The sequence below is a fragment of the Mastigoproctus giganteus genome, chromosome 11 (assembly GCF_048544385.1).
Source record: "Mastigoproctus giganteus isolate SK-2022 chromosome 11, ASM4854438v1, whole genome shotgun sequence".
NCBI lineage: Eukaryota > Metazoa > Arthropoda > Arachnida > Uropygi > Thelyphonidae > Mastigoproctus > Mastigoproctus giganteus.
The window spans coordinates 103,714,803-103,740,225 of NC_143585.1; the positions used below are offsets into that span (position 1 = coordinate 103,714,803).

The 25,423-nt window shown below is 36.2% G+C and overlaps 1 protein-coding gene across 2 annotated transcripts in view; it reads right to left on the bottom strand.

Moving 5' to 3' along the window:
* LOC150078318 (uncharacterized) overlaps positions 1 to 25,423 on the bottom strand; it is a 106,957-nt gene that overhangs the window by 8,631 nt on the left and 72,903 nt on the right. For both annotated transcript variants that reach the window (XM_090384766.1, XM_090384765.1), the window contains exon 6: positions 15,349 to 15,505. In XM_090384766.1, the coding sequence (XP_090240892.1) occupies positions 15,349 to 15,505 (157 nt within the window). The remainder of the gene's footprint in view (positions 1 to 15,348; positions 15,506 to 25,423) is intronic.

Sequence of the window (25,423 nt, forward strand, 5' to 3'; positions counted from 1 at the left end):
ATTCGGCCCTGGAGAGATTGTGCAAGCCTCATGGGATAGAATATTTCTCAGCATGGTCTGTACTTCTTAACAGAAGAGACTGCTTCTACAGGGATGGGATACACTTAAGTAGAAAGGGTACAAGATTATTTGCTGATGCTATTGAGACTATGGAGGATAAATTGAAGTTAAACATAAGAAAGGCATCTGGTGTGGATGGGATCTATCCAATTATATTAAGGGAGGCGACAAAGGAAGTAAGCAAACCCTTTGCCATAATTATGAGAGCATTCTTGGATTCAGGGGAGGTCCCCATGGACTGGAGAACTGAAAATGTATCCCCAATTCACAAAGAGGGATCAAAGGGCGACATGAGTAATTACAGACCTCTTAGCTTAACTTCTGTTTCAGGGATAGCAATGAAGTCACTGGTTAAAGAAACAATGCAGGATCATCTAAACAAGACTGCAGTTATAGTTCAGACACACCATGGGTTTGTTAAGGGGAAATCTTGCCTGATCAATCTGATTTGATACTACTACAATATGGTCACAAAGGGACTCGATTTCATATACTTAGATTTCAGGAAATCTTTTAACAGAGTTACACATAGAAGGATGCTGTACAAATTGGAGCAGTATGGTATTAAGGGAAAGCTGCTGCTATGGATAAAAGGATGGTTGAGATGGAGAAGACAGAGTGGTAATCAATGGACACCGCTCGTCATGGACTAACATTATTCGTGGAGTTCCCCAGGGTTTGGTGTTGGGATCACTGTTGTTTTCTATATTTATCATGTTATACCTTCATCAATCATATTGATGAAGCTATAACAAGATAAATAACAAGATTATATAACAAGATAAATAACAAGATAAATAACAAGATTATATAACAAGATAAATAACAAGAATATATAACAAGATTAATGTCCAAGTCTGCAGATGATACAACGGTTGGCAGGGTTGTTAATGACAGTAACAATGGCATGCAGGTGCAACAGGATTTAGGAAAGTTGGGTAGATGGGCTGAGAGGTAGCAACTGATGTGTAACATTGACAAATGCAAAGTACTGCACATGGGTAGCAGTAACCACAGAGTAACATACAAACTATGAGGTGGTAAACTGAGGTTAGTGGAGAATAAAAAAAAAATGTTCTTGTTTATACTCCGGAACGACCACAAGGTCAGCAGAGTTTACAATAAATCAATCAATACAAATGCTAACCATATTTAGTAATTACGGACTTGAACCCCAGTTCACTCAAAGAATGTGTGCTACTGCATTCATGCTCCTGACCGCTTAGCTACGCCAGGTCAAAAAAAAACAGGGGGAACTGTGCTGTCTGATATGAAGTTTTCAGAGCAGTGCAGACAGGCTGCCAGAGCAGCTCATGGTGTCCTGTCAATGATATACAGAAACTTTGTTATCAGGGATAAGGAGGTGATTACCTCTTTGTATAAGGAAATGGTCAGGACACACCCTGAGTACTGTAGGATGAAGACAGGGCTGCTCAAAAGCATGGAGAATGCATGACCAACAACACAGGTGGCAAATCGAAAGGGCAAAAAATACTGTAAAAATTGAAACCAGCACTACCCTCTATAAATACATTTTATATGAATAGGAGTCCTAACTAATTTGATTTTCATGCTGTGCATGATTGTGTCGATTGGTACGTGTATACTTTGTGCAGAATATATATTAAATTATCGTGGTGCCATAGACAATGTACTTGTGTATTTCTGCAAGAGGAGGATTTCATCGGGACTATAGTGAGAGGTGCATAAACATGGCATATGAGAAGACTAGAAAAGAGTTTCTATCGCTAACCTTTTTATTAATTTAACAGTAGTAAAATTTTATGATTAGAGCAAATAATAAGGTCAGATTACTCAAATATCTTAGAGCAAAATACATAAAATATTAATTTTTAAAATTACCCAGATTAAGATTTTTCTGAGAAAAAAATTAAATGGAGCAGAATATAAAAAAAAAAAAAAAAAAACTGTAAAAAAAGAAGAAACAAAAAACCATGAAGGAAGTACGTTAAAGTATTCCAAAAGTACTACAATTATTGCACATGCAGAAAAATACGAGGAATATCAAACACCAGTAGGAAGATGCTGTTTTTAACATTAGTTGTCTACATATTCAATAACTAACACGTGAAATTTCATTCCCGCGTACACCAGAGGTGGAGCCCAGAATCACAGGAAGGATGTTATGGTTGACAAAGTGGAGTATCGAGCAGTGATCAAGTTCCTGTATTTGAAGGGCAAGAAAGCTCAGGAAATTGACGAAGAAATGAAAGCTGTGTATGGGCAGAATTGTCTATCCTATGACACTGTAAAAAAGTGGAAACAGGAGTTCCAGTGTGGCTGTACAAGTGTCTTTGCCGAGCCAAGAGAAGGAAGGCCATCAACGTCCAGAGACAGCGAGACGGTTGCAAAGTTTGAGCAGCTAGTGCTGAGTGACAATTCATTTCATCGCGAATGCAGTGGGAATTAGTTATGGGTCTGCCCACAGCATTTTACATGACCATCTGCACGTGTCTAAGGTCTCCACACGATAGGTTCCAAGATTGCTGATGCCTTTGCAGAAACGTTGAATGCAATGTTTTTGCCAACTGCTGGATTTGTGCTACTGTAGCACCCACGCTATTCTCTTGACCTAGCACGAGACTTCTTGTTTCGAGAAATGAAAAAACCATTTTGTGTGGACATCACTTTAATTCATCTCAGGAAGTTATCAATGAAATGGAATCGTGGTTTCAGGAAAAAAGTGCAGACTTCTATGATCAAGGAATTAAACAACTGATCCATAGATGGGAGAAATGTGTTACTATACATAGAGAGTACATAAAAAGGATTAAAGTTCTTGTGAAGTTTCACCTATCAAAGGCTATTATTTCTAGGTAAGGGTATTAACTTTTTGATACCCCCTTGTATGATGAATCAGAGCAAATTTCTGAAGATGATAAAGTAATAGGATAACCTATAGTGGAGCAAGAAAATTATTATGCTTCTACTGGAGGTGAAAAATTAGAAGCAGTGGATGAAAACATTCCCATATAAGCCATTGAGGATTCTGGTTGTTTGCCCAAAATTGTATCAAGAAAGTGGATAGACATGTTGATGGAAATTGGATCTAAACAAGTGAATAATGTTTAATTTCCTTCGAATGAAAAAAGAACGATTTTCAAGTGTATATTATACAAGGACATTATCAAACAACGAAAAGGTAAATCGTGACTGGTTAATATATTCACTTTCAACAAGTAGTATACATTGTTTTTGTTATAAAATATTTGGAACTGCAAATATTTAATTGTGTTCAACTGGATTTTCCGATTGGAAGCATGTTAGTATTCATCTGCAATGACATGAAATACCTTCTACTCATATTTCTAATTACAATAAATACTGTACAGTGAAGTCCATGTTAACAAAACAAACAACTGTAGATAAAAAACAATGTAGCTTGTATGAACTAGAGAAAAATTGGTGGACTGAAATTTTGAAACAAATTTTTGCCATTGTTCAATATTTAACTAGCCAGTCTCTTGCATTTCACAATTCCTCAAGTGAATTGTACATTCCCAATAATGGTAATTTTTGAAAGCAATTGAAATGTTAGCTAAATTTGATCCATACATAATGGACCACCTTTCCAAAAAAATATTAACCGTATGCCACATTATACTGGGAAGTAAATTTCAGAATGAAATTATTTCTTTTAATTGCTCACAAAATAAGGAAAGGAACATTAGGTAAAGTCGAAAATGGCAAGTATTTCTCAATTATTCCAGATTGCACCCCTGATATTAGCCATCTTGAACAATTAACATTTATCATACTTTTTGTTGTATATTCCAGCAATAACATAGAAATAAGGGAACATTTTTTTGGGATTTCATCAAATTAATAACACAACAGGTAAGGGGTTATGTACATTAGTATTAAATGATTCATTCCCAAAATACAACTTAAAACTAAATAACACGAGGGATCAAGGTTACGACAACGGTTCCAGTATGAGTGAAAAATATATTGGCCTTCAAAAACTTATCAAAGATGCAAATAGTCGTGCAATGTTTGTACCATGTAATTCTCATACTTTAAATTTAGTAATCAAGGATGCAGCAAGAGTCACTTTTGAAATTGTTGTTTTTTGATATTGTGCAAGAGTTATACACTTTCTTTTCTTCCTTCTTGGAAAATATTCCAAAATTCACATTAAAATCTGTGAGTGATACTATATGTGTTAGGAAAGTAGAATAAAAGCAGTTTCACCATTAAGATTTCAACTTGCCTTATGAAATATATAACACATTGTTACAATTAATATCTGACAAAAGTAGAGACATAAATACTAAAAATCTTGCTCAAACCCTTGCCACAAAGATTTGTTCTTTTAAATTCATTATATCAATTATATGGTATGATATTATAAAGTCAACATTGTTAGTAAGATGTTGCAAAATCCTAAAATAATCTCGCAGAATGTACAGAAGCCTTGAAACATTTGATAAAATATTTTGAAATGAAAAGGTCTGATGAATATTTTGAAAGGTGTATTTCTGGTGCTTTCTCATTATCAAATGACTTGGATTTGGAAACCACATTTTTTGCAGCAGCAGGTTTGAGAACAAAACACTCAAAAAATCAACTGGACTTGCCAGACAACCGAATCACAGTCCGAAAATTAAAATATCGGGTGGACTTTTATTTTATACTTTTTAGATAAGGCAATAAATTCAATATGAACTAGAGTTGACATGTTAGTAGATATAGATGCATGTTTCAACTTCTTACTACATTTTTATGATTTAAATGATGACGAAATTAAAATGCATTGCAGTAATTAACATACAAAATTGACAGATCCTTCTACATGTGAAAGTGATACAAAACGACAAAGAACTTTTTGAAGAGCTGAAATCATTAAAAGCATTAAAAATTGGTAGTGACGACCCAAAAGAGTTTCTTGAAATGATATGTAACAATAATATAATAAATACGGTTCCAAATGTTGTGATAGCAGCGAGAATTTTTTTTGACTCTTCCAGTTTCCATTTCAACTGGTGAGAGATCTTTTTCTCAATTAAAGATCATTAAAAATTATTTAAGATCTACAATGCTTCAAGAAAGACTAAGTGACCTTGAAATAATTGCTGTGGAAAATATTTCAGAGAGCATTGATATGGATGATTCAGTCAAAGTATTTCGTACAATTAAAGCATGAAAATTTATGTAAAATTAGAAGTTGAGCTGAATGCATAAGCAATTTTTTAAGGGTTTTTTTTTTGTTGTTGTTGTTTAGTGTCTTTTCGATAGCATCAGCAAATATTCTTGCACCCTTTCTATTTCTATAGGTCCTTGAGGTTGTCACAGACATTCTCTCAGATATGCCAGACAAGCTGTACTTGCAACCTGGGAGTCTAAAACGCTGATGGAACAGATATTCGGGTGACATTCAAGTCAGGTGGACCCAACCTAGGCAAAGTCCGGATGGTTTGTGACAGCCAAATCCTCTGCTTGCATCTTCACAATGGTGGGAATGTTAGTAACAATGGGTATAACCTCCATGCACTGCACACTGGGTGACACCCACATGTGAACCAATGTAAGCAGGGGTCAAGGATGGCGCCCACACCACTTGGAGGAATTGCCACCCCTCTGTGTTACCAGGCAATACTAGGTTGTAGATGACTCTCATCAACTGGTGAAATACCACCACTCTGCTTATTGGAGGCTTGAAGTGGTGGAATCCATGTTTAGTCTCCAGAGCTAAGTTCCAGTCAACCCTTGCCCATCTCTTCCATCATGCAGTATGACTAATGACTTTTGAAGTTATGATGACGATGTCCATTTCCACTTGCAGTCTGCCAAATCCCACGTACTTTTTCTGACAGGATCTCAGTTATCAGTTGATTCAAACACTGCTTATCTCAGTTGCCCAAATTATTCGCTGTATGATTCCTTTAACCTCAAAGGTGGTACTTTGTGCATATGACCGTTCCAATATTCCCTGTCAGACTTGGTAATTTGGAATCTTCTCTGGCTTAAAATCTCTCTACCTCACTGTGTCAAATTCATCTGTTGTCTCTACCGTTCTCCCAACTCCACTAATCACTTGGAGCTCTTTAACTTCCTCTCTTTCCAAATTGTCTTTCTCCAGTCCAACTTTCCTAACAATCAGGTAATTTTCCTTGGTGATTTTAATGTTCACAACTCCACTTGGCTTCCGCTTTCTAGTAACACCGACCCAGCTGGTCGAGATGCTGAGACTTTTGTAATTACTAATGACCTTGCACATATTGTTCATTTACCTACAAGAATACCGGACAATCCTAATCATGCAGCCAATACGCTTGATCTTTTTCTCACAAACAATCCTAAGTACACGGTCGAAGTGAGTGGTCCTTTAGGCACCTCAGATCACAACTTGGTGAGTGTCTCTTCTCAAATGGAGCCTTTATCTCATGGCTATTCCTAACCTCGTATTGTTTGGCATTACAAGAATGCAAAATGGGATGACCTGTGAGATTTCTTTTTTTCTTTTCCTTGGTCGGATTACTGTTTCAAAACTTCTGATGTCAACATTTGCTCAAATTGTGTCAATGAAATTATTCTAGTAGGAATGGAATCCTTTATTCCACACTCCACTTTAAAATCTCGTCCTTTATCTAAACCTTGGTTTTCCAATAAATGTGCTAAGGCTGTTCAAGAGAAGAACATTGCATATTGTAATTGGCTTGTTACCAATTCTTCAGTTTCATTTTCTGCCTATGATAAAGCTCGCAACAATTGTAAAGCAGTTATTAATCAGTCTAAACTAGATTTTGAATAGGCTAAGAGTAGAAAACTTGCTTCTTGCCCTAATGATAGCCAAGCATTCTGGTCTCTTACCAAAGCTATTGGCCGCAACTTTTGCCCTTCGCTGCTCTCACCTCTATCAAAACTAGATGGATCTGTTGTCACTTCAGCCAAGGATAAAGCTGACCTGCTAGCATACCATTTTTCTTACAACTCCTGTATCAATGATCTTGGTAAAACACCTCCCACCATTCCCAACATGCTCCATTCAATGCCTCGTGTGGTCTTCCGTCAAAAGGATGTTAGAAGGATTTTGACGAATTTTGATGCTAAGAAAGCTCCAGGTCCTGATGGTATTTCTCCACTTGTTCACAAAACCTGTGCTCCTGAACTTACTCCTGTTCTTTGCCGCCTTTTTTCACTTTCTTATTCCAAAGGTGTTTTTCCTTCTGCTCAGAAATTTGCTCATATCCAACCAGTTCCTAAAAAGGGTGACAAATCCCTCCCATCAACTTATCATCCCATTGCAATTACTTCTACTCTTTCTAAAGTAATGGAGAAATCAATTAACTGCCAACTCAAACTAACTAGAAACCTTCCGTCTGATCAATGAACATCAGTATGGATTCCGTCAGTGTTGATCGACTGGTGATATTCTGGCCTATGTTATCCATTTATGGACAAATTCAATGAAAAAGTTCGGGGAAACACAAGCAGTTGTTCTGACATCTCAAAGGCTTTTGATGGTGTTTGGCATAAAGGTCTCCTAAACAAGCTTCCATCTTATGGTTTGCCAACTGTTTTTTGCAATTGGTTATCCAGTTTTCTCTCTGATTGCTCACTGAGAGTGATGGTAGATGGCTCTCTGTCTTTAACTTTTCCACTAATGCTGGTGTCCCCCAAGGTTCAGTTCTTTCCCCCACTCTTTTCCTCTTGTATATTAATGACCTTCTTCCATTGACTGTAAATCTTATCCATAGTTTTGCCGATGATAGCACTTTGCATTCCACTTTCCATTTTGAGAAACCTTTCCCTGCTCAATCAACTTCAACTTCTCGAATATCCGCTATCAATTCCTTAAATGCTGTTCTCCAGGTAATTCTCCAGTGTGGAAAAGAACTTAGTTGATTTCAATCCTAAAACTCAGTCTTGTCTTATATCTCGCAAAAAGGATTCTTCTGCTCCTATGCTTATCTTTGGTGACACTCCAATTTCTAGAAAAAATTATATATCTCTTTTTGGAATTACTCTGACTTCTAATCTCTCTTGGCACAAGCACATTACAAATATTGCTTCTTCTGCATCTAAAAAAACTTGGTTTTCTCTTTTGCTCTTCGTGTTACTTTTCTTCCAAACAGCTGTTCACTCTGTACAAATCGCAAATCTGCCCTACCATGGAATATTGTTCCCGAATCTGGGGCGGTGTCCTCAAAACCTCTCTCAGGCTTCTAGATTCCATTCAGAAGAGGGCAGTTAGGTTAATTAATGACTCATCTCTAACAGAGTCTCTCAACTCACTGTCTCATAGATCTACTGTTTCTGCTGCATGCCTTTTCTACAGATACTTCCATGGGCACTGTTCTTCTGAATTGGCTTCTATAATTCCTGCTCTCTCTTTCAAAACAGTCCGAACATGTGTCACTACAATGCTAATATCCATTTACTGTCCAACTTCAAACCTACAGAATGAAATTTTCATCTTCCTTGTTTATTCATTCAACTGCCGTTTTCTGGAACAACCTTCCTTCGTACGTATTTCCTGAAAATTAGTCTACAGGTCAAGTCTAATGTCAACAAATATCTTCTTTCATCTTCTCAACCTCCAACCCAAGCATGGTACTAAGTACCATAAGTTCTAATACCTCTTGTGTTTGGGATTTCCATATAAAAAAAAAAAAAAAAAAAAAAAAAAAAAATGTAAGGTATCCCATCCCATCCCTGTAGAAGTCTCTCCTGTTATCATGCACTTACCATGCTGAAAAAAAATTGTACCCCATGAGCCTTGCATAATCTCTCCAGGGCCGAATTGATTGACAAGGCTCTCATTATATACTCTCTCCTATCATGTCTCAGCATAATTGCAGACACTATCAAATTTAACTCTAACTCGCAACTTTTTTTCAGCATTGACCTGTACTTTTTAAGTAAATCTGCAGATCTCTTACTTTTAAGGTCATTAGTGTCAATGTGTACAAAATATCACCTTTTGTGCCCTTAAAAGATGATATCTGTCCTACAACATCAATTTTTGCCCCTGGCAGACATACTCTGGTCCTGTTCCACCTATCCATTTTACGTAATATATTCCCCATCTGCCTGACTATAGAGTCACCAACAATAACTACTTCCTGTGCCACCAGCACATTCTGCCTTGGAGATTGCCACTGTGTTGCCTGATGCACAGGAGTGGCGTTCAGTTGGGCAGCTGAGAGCTTGATGGGCCCTCATATTAATTTCTTTGAGGGTATATACCCTAACTCTCATACACCTCAAACTCTCATAGACACCCATCAGAATGCTGAGTTAGTGACTAATTTCTTCACAGTCTCTGCACCTAGCACACACACAAAGACATCCTCCTTGGCTAGGTCATGTCCTGTTCTAGACAGGTCTGCAAACATTTCACACATTTTTTTTAGATTTTTTTTTTTTTTTTTTAGGAGCATTAGCAACGAAGGCCATACTGCTCTGGGGATATGTGGTGGTCATTCCCTGACCTTTCCGCACTCTCCGTATTTGGTGGTCTCGGGCTCGAACCCCGGTCTAATCAAGAAGCGTGTGCTATGCATTGCTGCCACTGTCCACCTGGCTACGTAGGCGGCATTTTTTTTTTTTTTTAGACTGTGATGCGTTAAAGAATTGCCCTCTTTGGTTCTCCCGTGAGCCACAGTACTACCGCTACTTTGTGCTCACTGTTTTGCTGCTCTAGTCTGGGTCATGATTCTGTTTAAGTATATTTTAATTGACAATGAAATTTAATAAGATTAATAAATTTTACTGATTAATTGATAATACTATACTAATCTAACAGATTTCTAATACAGTGCTACGTATTTCGCTATTTAGTTTTACATTAAATCTTATGCTATGAAGTTCGGGATTTACGTTACTCTATCCCATATCGTAAACAATGCCGGCAAGTTACGAACGGTAAGATCTATGGATATTGAGTATTAATTTCCAAAATCTATATCTAAATTCAAATAAACAAGGGAGTTTGACAAGGACCATAAAGCTACTTATAGAAAATAATTCAGCATAAAAATTAAGTCAATAAAACAACTAAATATATATCAAAACTTAGCGTTTGCCAGAGCTGCAAAAATCTTGGCCAACACGGTAATAACCTCATACCCAGATTCCATTGTATTAGTCGGTTCAACAGAGGTGTGCAAGGGCACACCTCTGTTGAGATTGAAGACACTACGGCAACTGGTTATATGTAGTGCTTCAAGCCAAGATCGCTGACGGTTGTCAATGATCTTGGCTTGAAGGCCTCTATCTACAAGACCTACAAGGCCCTTTCTCTCTCTCTCCTACACGAAAGTGATGTATATGAACCAGTATAAGACTCCCCCATCAAAGTTTTAGAGGAATTAGAAGTCAACAAAATGGTATACAGCTGGTTTTCATCCAAAAAGATCTCCAAAACTGTACGGTGGCAACTTCATGCTGCAGGCTACCAGCTTCTGCAATTTTATGGGCTCCTGAAGACACACAAACCGGGCATTCCTCTAAGGCCCACTGTTTCTTGCTGCAACTCAGCAATATATGAACTTTTAAAGTACATCACCAGACTGTTAACACCCCTTGTAGGGAATACCAACTGTACTGTTTCCAACAGTGTGTGATATTTCTGAACCTTATTAAAGACCTCACCATTTCCAAAGACCAAGTTATGACCTCCTTCAACATAGTCTCCTTATTTACCTCTGTTCCAGTACAGCAAGCCATTACCTGTACTAAACAACTTTTGGATAATGATACCACCTTGTCTGATAGAACTTCACTCTCAACCGAAGATATTTGTGCTGCCCTCAATCTATGTCTGACCGGCAGTGTGGTTATGCTTGACAACTATATATTGGCAGATCCACGGCACGGCTATGGGTGCCCCAGTCAACTCAATCATAGCAAATATTGCTATGGAAGAGCTGGAAAACCATATATTTCCAAATCCTCCCATCATCCTCTGGTGCCGGTAAATAGACGACATTTTTGCAATCATCCCCCAGGGTTCAGACACCCAACTACTACAGCACCTCAACTCCCTGTCCCCCTTCATACAGTTTATCATTGAGCAAGATCTAACAACACCCTCTCCTTTCTAGACGTGTGGACTCATGACTAAGACATCTAGAAGAGGGGGTGTTGTTAGATTCTAGCATGATGTGTACTGGTGAGTTTACAAACTCCAGGTCAGCACATGCTCCCAGCCATTGACTTTTCATTATCATTATTAGCAATATGGTGCAAGGAAGCCTGAGGCTTTTGCTGCACCAGGCAAAAAAAATTCTGTGTTACCCTGAGAGAGAGAGAGAGAGAGAGAGAGAGAGAGAGAGAGAGAGAGAGAGAGAGAGAGAAATCACCAAGAAAGAGAAGAATGATGATTCTTCATCATTCAGGATCCTGGGTGTGCCAAGCCCATACTCACTGGATGATGTGAGCCCCTGGGGTAAATTTTAGTACTGCATGCACCCTACTCACTCATGCCTGGACCCATTCTAGCTCTATGAATGACAGGCAGATGGAAATTTCGAAAATAAGAACTGACCTCTTAAGTTGTGGCTACCCCACTCATATCCTAGACAAGTGTGACTTATGCACTTGTCTTGTGAACTTGCTGCGCACCCTGATCTACCCCAGGTTAACTAAAACACTTCTACCACCTACATCCCTTATTATCCAGGTGTTTCAGACTGCATTTCCAGAATTCTGCACGCCTATCATATAAAATGTTTACAACTTCCAAGCTGAAAACTATGATCGCTTACCTTGAGGGTGAAAACACCTATCCCCTCCTTTTTATGTAGTGGTTCTGCATACCATATTACTTGCCCTGAGTGCGGTAGTTGTTACGTTGGGGAAACTGCTAGAAGGCTCTAAGATTGCATCTCCAAACATTAAAGGGTCCTCCGATCTGTTGACTCCAGGCACTCCTTAGTCGTAGAACATGATTGGTCTGAGCAATCATGTCCCCCCCAGCAATCATGTTGGGGGGGTAGAGCAACCTCTTACCCCCCCAACGAATGTCGAGATTGTTGACCAGTCACATAACTACCATGAATAATCTTAGCTTGAAGCACTACATATAACCAGCTGTCTTCGTGTCTTCAACTACAACAGAGGTGTGTCCATGCATCCAATTATGGAGGCAGTTGTCTTGCAATGCAACGAACATTGGCACATATGTCCCATGTACATGCCCTACATTCTCAGCAGCAAGTGTCCAATTCTGCCCAGTAACCCATTTAACATTCTCCAACCTTGTGCACATGCTTCACTTTTCTAATACATGACCACGCCCAGCATTATTTAATATTCCGTTGTAACGTATTTGTATATTAACATTAGCTGATGAAGCTAAAGTTCCTATTTGTTTATATAATTTATATATTTGTATCCTACCTATTAAATATTTTTTGTTCCTGCTCTTTTGGATGTGACAATATTCTTTATATATTATGGAACCCGAAGCAAGAGGCCTTTTCCTAAGTGTTTTATGCTTATTTTGGAATGAAACTCTGTGACCAAGATAAAAAATGAGCTCCACATAAAGTTTTCCGAACCCGTGTTGAAGTTCTGAGATTGTGGAAAAATGGTAAAAAGAAGGCTATACCATTTGCAATTTCCATAATTTGGCAGAGCCTACAAACCACTGTGATGACTGTTACTTTGCTTAGTTAATGTAGTGGGATGCAATGCAAAGAGTAAGAAGAGCATTGCATATCCTAATATTCCATCTGCTATTAGACCAGCCCCACGTGGAACTAACCTTCCGATTCCATGCCCTCCACTTATATTGGAGAATGTAGCAGCAGTAGAGTGCTGAAGGTGAAGATTCTGAAGATGAAACTGAAGTCTACGTGTCTAGAAACATTGAGTCCAGCCCTAAGTTGTTTTCACAGTATGAACTCAATGATCTGATAAGAGATTTAAGTTTACCAAAGGAATCTGTAGACTTAAGTCAAAAAAAATTCTAGCACAGGGGACATTTTTTTTCATGGTACAGACACAAAAAGCAAGAACTAGTCCGCTACTTTTCTGAGGATGGTTCTATGGTTTTTTGCAGTAATATAAATGACCTAATTAACTATTTAGGAATTAATCACAATCCTACACAGTGGAAACTTCTTATTGACTCATCAAAGAGGAGTCTCAAAGGTGTGTTGCTCCACAATGGAAATATGGGTCAATTCCAGCAGCTCACTCTGTGCACTTGAAAGAAACATATGAGAACTTGAAGAAGTTGTTGACAAATATTAGGTAAGAAGAACACTGTTGGTTGGTCTGTGCTGACTTTAAAGTGATAGGCATGTTACTTTGGCAGCAATCTGGCTATCCAAAATTTTTTTTTTATTTTGTTTTATTTTATTTATTTATTTTTTTTTTTTGTGCAAGTGGGACAGTCAGGCAAAGAGTAAGCATAGTACAGTTGGTCGTCGACTTACGACCGACTTCTGTTCTGACTGACAGGTCGTAAGTCGATCTGGTCGTATGTCGGCTATATATTTATTAACAGTATTTTTAACCTTTCTAATCTTTTCATCATCTTTATAATTTATTTTTATAATCTTTTAAATTTTTATCATCTTTTATTTTTCATTTTAAAGACTAATGTTTTCATCTTTTACTTAGCGATACTGTACATACCTTCGTTTCTACGCCTAGGCTATCTCTCTCTCTCTCTCTCTGAGGTTAAATTCAAACGTTCTCTACATTTTAATTGGTTTATTATTCATACTGTTTATAAAAAAACAAAACTACAATCTATAATTATATTGTACATAATGTGAAAAATAATACTGTACATGATGTACTGTAAACACAAAAATACAATCTAAAATTAATGTAAAAATTAATACAAATGAAATTTACAAAATCAATTTTTAATCTTTGCTTGTGCTGGGTTGTGCATCGTCAGGGTCATGTTCTTGGGTTGAGGTAGGAGTTGTTTATTTATAAGATACCGTGGAATGTGATAACTTCAAGTCATGTGCCATCATATTCACTTTCTTTTCGCCTTCATACTGCTGGATAATTTTCATTTTACACTCTAAATCAATAGTTTTCCTTGACTTCTTAGTGGCGTATATGTAGATGAAGACATTTTCCTTTTACTAAACATTTTATGCGTATTTCAGTAGAATTTTAATTAATACACCACATGCAACAGATGCTTGAAAGCGACTGGGTGTATGTGAGAGAGCGACTGAGTGTATGTGCCTGGTGCTGTCTTCAGGCCTCCCGTCATCGATGTGCCTCCTCACCTGGGTTATGGGTGTCCTCAGTAGTGACTTCCTGATTTATTATTATTATTATTTTTTTGTGGTCGTAAGTGCGGCCGGTCGTAAGTCGCATAGGTCGTAAGTCGACGACCAAGTGTAATGTCAAGGTCTGGCCAAAGAGGGCCAGTTCATTGCCTGGATCAAAGAACAGGTCATAAACCACTGGTAGACCCCAAAACTGTCCTTCTTCCATCCTTGCACATCAAACTGGATTTGATGAAACAATTTGTGAAAGCTTTCAAAATTAAATTCCTGCTTCAACTATCTTTGTGCTAAATTCCCACTGATCACCCAAGAGAAGCTAATACAAGATATTTTTGTTGGATCTCAAATTTGAAAACTGATGAGGGACCAAGATTTTGAGGGAACTATGAATAAAAGAGAAAAACAGGCATAGATTAGGAAATTACTCAACAACAGACCCTTCAGGTCTGTTGTTGAGTAATATGTTGGCGAACTATTGCCAACATATTGCCACATTGAACCAACTGTAATTGGTTGCAAATAATACATAGCTGTAATTGGTTTGCAACCAATTACAGCTATGTATTATAATTACATTTCACTGCTTACATAATTACGACTGTTTTAGATAAGAGTTATTTGGATAGTGGCCTTAAATGGATTGAGCAGACTTAATGCTGAGGGGATTCTTGCTCAGATTACAAACCTGAGGGGGCATAGATTCAAACTGAGGAAAGACAGTTGTAGAATAGATGTGGGGAAGTTTGCCTTTATCCAGTGGTTGATTGCTGGAACAAACTTCCATTTGTTGTTGTGGAAGTTGATAGTTTAAATAAATTCAAGGCAAAACTAGACAAACATTTGGAATGAATGGATCAGTAAAATGGGAAGGTTTTTTTTTTTTGGCTGATGCTGTATAAGCTTGCTTCCTTGCATCATGTGCCTCTACTAATGCTAATTTCAGTGTTCACCTTCTGTTATGTTACACTATAACAAAATGTCACTCTTTTCAATATTTATTAATTTAAAAATTTAGGTTTTAAACAACTCCACTACAAAAAACCTTACAACTTACCAATCAAGAAGGATATAGCTATACCCACTGTTGCACTTGATAGGTGGCAAGTCTTATTTTCCATTATATAGAATGGACTGCTACAATAAAGTGGTACAGAATGACCTTTTGGACATAGGGCATGCTCTGGACAACGATATGGCTCACAATAAGTACACTGAAAAATTTCAATAAGGAAAACATTTATTTTAATTTAAAATCAACTTTATAATAAACAAATAAAATGACAAAATATGTACCATGACAATAAAAATATTTTGACAAAGATTGTTACTTTTAAAGCATACTTATAAGAAATATATTACCATAATAAAATTTTAAAAAACCACAATCAGAAATAAGAACAGTAAATATAATTAATTATTACTTATTACATATTAATATATAAATTTTTGTTTTAGTGTTTAATTTATTCATCTTAAGTACAATTGAAAATGTGTGGGGTCAGCTCACATTGTGCTAAGTTCAGTTCAGTTCAGATCAGCAATTACTTTTTTTTTTTTTTTTTTTTTGTTTCTTTTTCTTTTGGTGCTGAATCAGCAAACTGCTTATGGCAGTAGAATGAAAAACTTGACCCCACTAAAACATGGTCTCTTTTGTTACAGATCCATATCTACTTTTTGTAAATTTTCTTTGAAAAATTTCCTCTAGAAATAAGTAACTACTGGCAGGAAAATTCTCACTGGATGCATCATCATCATACATACTTTTTTTTGTGTGTGTGAAAAGGTTAGTGCATTGTATTGTTGCATACTGCAGAGAGAGAGAACAGATTTAAGCATTAAGCACAATCATTCAAAAATGTAGAAATGGTAGAGGTTACTGAATTCTTTTAAAAGTTACATTTTTGATTCAAGCAAATCTGCTCACTGCCATATTTACAATATGGAGTATATATATCATTCATAATTTTCAAAGTTTTTCTTTTGTTGTATAATACATTTTAGGCAAAGGTGAACTCTGAAAATTTTTTTTCACTTCATTATTTTTCAAAATTGTTTTACTCAAACAAGTATTATGATGCACTAATTCATAAAAGAAGTAATTTGGGAACAAGAAATATTTTTGTTATAGTGAAATTTCATTAAGATAGTATTCGTTGTAAAGGCATCTGTACATCTATACACTCTCCATCCCCCACCCCCACAAAGCAGAAAACTGAGTAACCAACAAATTTTTATCATATTCATATGTAGGCAGACTGCTCTTACCACACAAAAACAAACAAACAAACAACAGCAAGTAGGACAATAAAATAATTGAAGTTCTCCATTCACAAGTGATGAAAACAAATATTTCTACAAAGAAGATATTGGCACAAAGTGGAACACTGTATCAGTAAGTGTATTTGGTTCTACTGTATAATTAGTGGTATCACCCTAGATTTTTAATAACCAGTCACTTCAATTATTTATTTATTCATTCAAATACACTAAAATGAATGATAGCAACATGTCTAATTTATAAATTTCATAAATTAACCTTCATAAATTTTAATTTATAGAAAAAAAAATTTTTATAAATTTTTAAAAAGTCATTCCACTGCACTGGGTGTGGCAGAACCAGTTGTTAAGCAGGCAATGTAAGTAGGTTTATTTATTAGACATGTACTTTAGATAAAACATTTTCAACATAGTGCCTACCAATTTCCACATAATTAAGGTATCCCGCTCAGGAATGTGAAAAACGATCATCACCTGAGATGAGATATGCACTTCTAATCTCACAACACTGGGTATGTGTATAGATGGTTTGTAATCGCTTATTCAGTTCGGTTTCTACTATTAATTATTACGCTGTTATTAATTTGTAAAAAAATTCAATTTTGGGTGGTCCCACTGGCATTACATTTTTAATTTTTATTCATTACTGGCTATTACATGTCAAATGTAATAATTGAATCCTCTTGTGCCAAATGGACTATTACTGCATAATACCTCTCAACTGCTAGACAAAAATATTTAATAAACAAATTCTGAAACAGCAGCATTGTAACTCACACCAACCCTTTGCCTTCCAAGTTACAAGTAGAATTTCAAAAATCACTGCAAAGCTTCAACATTTATTTTAAATGGAGTTAGAGAGATCCTAAGTTGAAATCTCCCAGAGTATTAGTACCCAGGAATAGAATAAGCTCATTTTCTACATTTTTAACTCATGTATTGACTTCCCTTGATAATGAAAATCTTTTTGGGCAACTTTCAACAAAACCCAACTTCAATAAACTATGGGTTGTTTAATGAACCCAACCTCATTAAACCTCATCAATGAAAATCTTGTTGGGCAAATTCAAAATAAAACCCAACTTCAATAAACTATGGGTTATTTAATGAACCCAACCTCATTAAACAACTATATTAAATAACTTTGGTGTATAACCCTCTCCACAATCTCACTTTTCTTTTCAAAAAAAGTTCCGAAATCATTTTACAAAAAAAAAAAAAAAAAAGTTTTCTCCTCCTTCTCCTTCATATTTCTAAAATTTAATTTCAAATGTATTAATATTTTATTCTGCAGTTAGCTTTAACAGCAATGCATAAAATTTCTTCTATGCATTACATCTCAATGCTTCTTTACATAAGAAAACATGACAGAAAAAATTAGTCACATTGTTTTTGAATATAGAACCCTTCACTAAGGCAATAAAAATATAAAATATTGATTGCTAGTATACGTTAAACAAATATTACATATTCTATTGTAACAATCAGCAAACACCTTTTTCAAGTTAAAATTTTTTGCCAACAATCAGCTGCTGCAGATCCAACTACCTTTTAACTTATTAATAGTGGTAAATGATGCAAGAAAGCAATGTTACACAGCATCAGTAAAAAAAAAAAAAAAAAAAACCACACACACACACACTTCTCACATCACCTGTCAATCCCATCTAAGAATTTTTCTAATTCTTCTTTAAAATTATTCAAACTACCCATTTCCAGAAAACAAGATGGAAGTTTGTTCCAACAATCAACCACTTGCAAGCTGAAAGAAAATTTCCACACATCTATTCAGCAACTCTCCTTCCTCAATTTAAATTTATGTTCAATCAAGAGGGAGGATGACATCTGCATTTAGCTTGCTCGATCCATTCTTAAATGCTACAATCAGGGCTCCTCGCAGATGCTTAGTTTTCAAAAGCAGCAATTTGCAGAACAGAAATCTTGGTAAGAGTACCCTTCTGTTTATCTCAATAATCTCATTGCTCTTCTTCACACCCATTGCAACAGATAGACATCCTTTCTGAAATGAGGCTCTCAAACCTATATGCAATAGTTAAGCCACATCTTGAGTACAGGTTTTCAAATCTATATTCAAGATGCGGTTTAATCATTGCCTTATAAAACAGTATAATCACCTCGTCATCCCTGCTGGAAAAATTCTTCTATATCATTGATAAATGGGAAGCATTCAAAGAATTAATCTTGGGAGTTACTAGGCTTTTCATACCAACTAAGAAATACTGTTCAAAGTTTAGGCCTAAATGGATGTCAAATGAACTAATCAGACTCATGGCAGGGAAGAAAAATGCATGGGATGCATATAAATTACCAGGAGACACAGATCCCTATGGTAGATATAAGATAGTCTGTAATGAAGTCACAAAGGAAGTTAGGCAAGCAAAGGCAGATTACGAGAAATCTTTGGCAAAGGATGCAAAGAAAAACAGTCAAGACTTCTTTACTTATGTAAACTCTAGAAGGAAGGGGATGAATCAGATTGGTGCACTTGACATCGACAGTTCGATTGTTGATAAACCTGCTGAGGGAGCTGACAAACAATGAGTATTTGCATCTACATTCACACATCGGGAACGTCTGCAGGAAAGTGGAGCCCAGAAGCTTATCAAACTCTGGCAGGGAGCTAAATGACTTTGTAATAACTGAGAGGAAAGTGGAACAGAAATTTTTGAAAATAAACATAAGAAAGGTACCTGGGGTAGATGGGATCTATCCAGTTATATTAAAAGAGGTAGAAAAGGAAGTAAGCAAACCCTTAGCCATAATTATGAGAGCTTCCTTGGACTCAGGAAAGGTCTGGAGATGTGCAAATATAACCCCAATTCACAAAGGAGGATCAAAGGGTGACACAAGAAATTACAGATCTGTTAGCTTAACTTTTGTTCTGGGGAAATTAATGGAGGCACTGGTTAAAGAAGCACTGCAGGATCATCTAGACAAGACTTCAGTTATAGTTTGGACACAGCATGGGTTTGATAAAGGGAAGTCTTGTCTGACCAATTTGATTGGATACTATGAAGTGGTCCCAAAGGAACTGGATGCAAAAAATAATAATGATATCACATACATGTACTTGGATCTTAGGAAGGCTTTTGATACTGCTATACAAATTGGAACAGTGTGGCATTAAGGGCAAGTTGTTGATAGGGATAAAGGGATGGTTGAGTGGGAGAAGACAGTGGTAATCAATGGACACCGCTCTTTGTGGACTAATGTTATTAGTGGAAAGTCCCCCACGGTTCAGTGTTGGGTCCATTGTTGTTTTCTGTATTTATTAATGATATTTTGATGATGGTATATTAGGATTAATGTCTAAGTTTGCAGACGATACCAAGGTTGGCAGGTTGTTAATGACACTAATGACAGTATACTACTGCAACAGGATCGAGAAAAGTTGAGCAGATCGGCTAAAAGATAGCAACAGAAGTTTAACACTGACAAATGTAAAGTACTGCATATGGGTAGCAGTAAACCCAGAGTAATGTATCATCTGCGTGGTACTTTACTCAGGGTGGTAGAGAATGAAAAGGACATAGGGGTAATTGTGCAGTCAGATATGAAGTTTTCTGAGCAGTGCAGATGGTCTGTAAGAGTAGCTCATGGTGTCTTGTCAATGATATACAGGAATTTTTCTAGCAGGGATAAGGAGGTGATTATCCCCTTGTATAATTCAATGGTCAGGCCACACCTTGAGTACTGGTCTAGAAGCCTCATTTTAGGAAGGACATAGGGCTGCTGGAATGAATACAGAGAAAGGCAACAAGATTAGTGAAGGAAACAAAGGGTTGTTCTTACGAATAAAGGCTTAAGTTTTATAAATTACAGTGTCTGGAGACTAGGCACCTGCAAGGTGATCTGATTGAGGTGTATAAGGTCTTGAATTGTTTGAGCAAGCTCGATGCTGATGGGATTCTTCCTCTTGCCCAGATTAATCACCTGAGGGGACATAAATTCAAATCGAGGAAAGACAATTGTAGAACAGATGCGTGGAAGTTTGCCTTTAGCCAGCAGCTGGTTAATAGTTGGAACAAACTTTCATCTGTCGTGTTGAAGTTGACAGCTTAAATAAATGCAAAGCAGAACTAGACAAACATTTGGAGCAAATGGATGGGTGAAATGGGAAGAGTTTTTTTTTTTTTTTGCTGATACTGTATAAGTTTGCTTTCTTGCATCATATGACTATGCTAAATGCAAATGCTAAAGATTACTACTAATTCATTTTTTTGAAATTTTGAGATGGTTATTCAAATTAACACAATTTTTATAGTTAGAAATCCTATTTAATAATAACTTTAAGCAGTGCCATTCATCTTGACTCTCTTACAAAAAATGCAGTTTAATTAAACAAGGAAACATTTTCATTCAATTTGGATATACAATTGTTGAATTTTTACAGATTTTATTCCATATTTATGACTGAGAATGATGAGATATTAAGAAATCAGGTCTGGAGGTCTATTTTTAGGAAGGATGTAGAGCTGCTGGAACGAGTACAGAGAAGGGCAATGCAATTGATGAGGGGAACAAAGTTTTGCTGTAACCAAGAAAGGCCTAAGTTTTGTAAATTACAGTTTCTGGAGACTAGGCACTTACGAGGTGATCTAATTGAGATATATAAGCCCTTGAATGGTTTGAGCAAGCTCAATGTTGATGGGATTTTTCCTCTTGCTCAGATTACTCACCTGAGAGGACATAAATTCTAATTCTGGAAAGACAATTGTACAACAGATGTGCAGAAATTTGCCTTTAGCCAGCAAGCAGTCAATAGTTGGAACAAACTTCCATCTGTTATAGTGAAGGTCAACAATTTAAATAAGTTCAAGACAGAACTAGACAATCATTTGGAGTGAATGGATGGGTGAAATGGGAGGTTTTTTTTTTTTTTTTTTTTTGGCTGATGTTATAAGCTTGCTTTCTTGCATCAGATGCCTCTACTAATGCTAAAACCCCATAAGCAGTGCATAATTACTCCACATTTTTTAAATTTTCTACCTTCATTGTGGTACCACCCAACTGGTATGTTAGTCGTCTAACATCAGTCTTAAAACCCAGCCCCTCAAAGTATCTGTGTTACAATTTCTAATACTGAATAAGTCTACTATATAGATAAACTATCTGTCTTCAACACATGCTTTTGCATGTGTCTCCAAACTACAACATTCATTCCCCCTCTATTGTATATTAATTCATTAACTATTCCAGGGTTTTCCATTCTTAAAAATTAAAATAAGTTATGCAATTCCAGTTTATTTTTGTACTGATAGCTTTATCTCCTTCAGTTTTTCCCTTTTTTTCTGTGCTTGTAAAAGGTGAATTTCATTAGCTTTGCTTCCCTCCTTCCAGTTCTTCAGCATCCTTATCAATAACCTTATTTCTCTTTTTCTCTTAAAACTTTCCTCACATTGGTACCAAGAAAATCTAGATTCTTGGTACTTCAATATAATGTACTGATACTCCCCTCTCCCAAATGTAACAGCACCATAAATTTGATATAAAACCACCAAAGATTTTCCTTTTAGGTTTTCTACCTAGAATCTGTTCATTTGTAAAGTCATTTTCAAGATATGCATTACTATGGACAAATTCAATCTACTATTTTTTATAGAAAAAAGTTCGTAAATTTTTCTCTTAGTTCCTTGCCAATCCTTATATTATTAACGGGTGCCTTAAGCTGACAAACAGCCTTTTCTGCAAAAGGAGCCTTAATTTTTTTTTTCTCTCTAACTTCTTGGGCTAATACTTCCATACACTAACTGCAGCAAGTGGAGACTCAATAATCTGGGGTGGTACTGTGCTGGTAGAAACTGTACCCCCCCCCACTGTCATATAACAAATTGATGTGAACCCGAAGAGAAAATATGCACCCTATACCTAGTATAGTTAATTTGCCAAATAATACATTAAAGACATCTATTTGGGGTCAGGACTGATGATAGGAATCCAAAGTGAATCCAGAAATTCCGCAAGGAATATACAATTTGATTCCTGTGTATTAGAATACACATTTGAGTAATTTATTTTATTGAGTTTCTACATATTAAAAAATAAATTACTCAGCTTCTAATATGTAGAGGCTAGGCTTGGAAGAATAGACTAGAGCCGACCGGACTAGCCAGGTGGGTAAAGTGCCTGCCCAGCAACCCAAAGGTCGTGGGTTCCAATCCTGCCTCAGGCTTGGATCAAAGTAAAATGCAAAAACTTTGGGAGGTGCATTATGGCCACAGAAGCCGATGCGCCAACAATTAACAAAAAAAAAAAAAAAGACTAGATTTCAGACCAATGTAAACTCTTCACCTTATTGTGGTGTAATCTGTTAACAGGAAGGCAGCCATATGGCTAATAAATAAATGAGGATGGGAGCAACAATATGGGACTAAGTCAACCAAACTGGATAAATTATTGGCTGAAATCTCATCACTGTAGAACAACAGAACTGAGACTCATGCTGGTTAGGATGTCATCCAGATCAACAAAATTCTTGCTATACATGTCTTGGAACAGAACACATGCTGCTAAATATACTACAGGAACAACCATCAATATTAGAATCTTAAACAGCAAAAGAAATAGAATTGGTAGAACTAGATCAATATGATATCAGATATTAGGCTGCAGCTAAAAAATAATTATCAATTAATTTATTCTAGAAGTAAGACACAGTGCAAGCAAGGTGTAGAAATAGCCTTTACAACTAGTTTGGAAGAAAGGTTTAAATGACTGGAAAGCATTATCATCTGTTAGTTATAAGGGAAAAAGTTATGATTTGGGTGATGAAAAAGTCTATGCATACAACCTAGTTGAAAGCTCAAAAAAAAAAAAAAATAAATAAAAATAAAAAATAAAATAAAATAAATAAACGATGACAGAGAAAAGTAACAAAAAAGCCTTTACTACATGAAATATTTAATTATTTTGTTGGTATAAGAAAATAAAAGGACAAATTGATACAGTTTGACCAAAATATTCCCAATAACTAAATAAAATTTGACATTGTTTTGAATTTATACATTGAACACCATCTTCAGTCCTTGACATTGTGTTAAGGAGATAATCATTTGTTCATGAGAGAGTGTATTTGGTACAGTTAGATTTCTCCTATGATCAAGTAAACAACAATGAAAGAAAGAAAGAAAGAAATGAAGGAAAGAAAAAGAAAATGGTTAGAAGATTCATCCAACACAGAATGCACACACTGTAAGCCAAATCATTTACTTGCTTGTGTACAGATAAGAAAATTTAAGATATCTAAAAGTGCAGGCACTGAGTATTGCTGCTTAAATTATTTTGGCCACCTTTTAACTGGAGGTTTCAAGAAGAGATGAAGTGAGCAGTTCTTTATGAGCATTCTATTATGCTACAGCAGCAGTTCCCAAATTGTAATATTTGAGATTAGTGCAGCTATGTCATCCATATAACTGAACATTAACATCAATAGAGGCATATGATGCAAGAAAGCACGCTTATCCATTAGCCAAAAAAAAAAATAATAAATAAAAAAACCCATCCCATTTCACAAATCCATTCACTCCAAATGTTTGTATAGTTCTGCCTTGAAATTATTACGCTGTCAACTTCGACAACAACAGATGAAAGTTTGTTCCAGCAATCAATCAACCAACTGCTGGTTAAAGGCAAATTTCCGCACCTCTATTCAACAAATGTCTTTCCTCAATTTGAATTCATGTCCCCTCAGGATGATAAATCTGGGCAAGAGGAAGAATCCAATCAGTTGAGCATTCAAGCCCTTAAACACCTCAATCAGATCACCTCGCAGGTGCCTAGTTTCCAGACACTGCAATTTTTAGAATTTAAGCCTTTCTTTGTAAGAGCAACCCTTTGTTCCCCTAGCCAATCTCATTGCCCTTCTCTGTACTTGTTCCAGCAACTATACATCCTTCCTAACATGAGGCTTCAAGACCAGCATACAGTACTCAAGGTGTGGTCTGACCACTGCCTTATACTATTGGATAATAAGCTCCTTAATCCTGCTAGAAAACTTCCCATATATCATTGACAATAAACCATGAGCTACTCTTGCAGATTTTCTGCACTGCTCAGAAAAATTCATATCTGACTGCACAATAACCCCAAGTCTTTTTTATTCTCCACTACCCTGAGTGTAGTACCACACAGTTGATATGCTATTCTGAGGTTACTGCTACCCATATGCAGTACTTTACATTTGTCAATGTTAAACTTCAGTTGCCTCCTCTCAGCTTATCTGCTCAATTTTTCTAGATCTTGTTGCAGTAGCGTACTGTCATTAGTGTCATTAACAACCCTGCCAACCTTCGTACTGTCTGCAAACTTGGAAATTAAGCCTGATCAATATCATTAATAAATACAGAAAACAACAATGGCCCAACACCGACCCATGGAGGACACCACTAATAATATTGATCCACGATGAGCAGTGTCGATTGATTACCACTCTCTGCCTTCTCCCACTCAACTATCCCTTTATCCATAACAGCAATCTGCCCTTAATGCCATACTGTTACAATTGTACAGTAGTCTTCAATGGGGGTGGATGTACAGCTCACAATACCGGTCAAAATCTTAATACCGGTATTTCGGTATTTTTAATTTATGAAACCGGGATACCAATATTAATACTGGTATTCGAAAAAAAAAAACATTTTTTGCAATAAATTTTGATGACAATTAGGTGCAATAAAGTAAGGAAAAAACAAGTAATTACTTGAATTCACATTTTAAATCAAACTTTTATTACAATAATAAATATTCTAGCAAAAATTATTAAACATACAGTTATTAGACTATGTATATATTAAGTGCAATAGCATCATTAATACACAGCCATTTCAGAATAA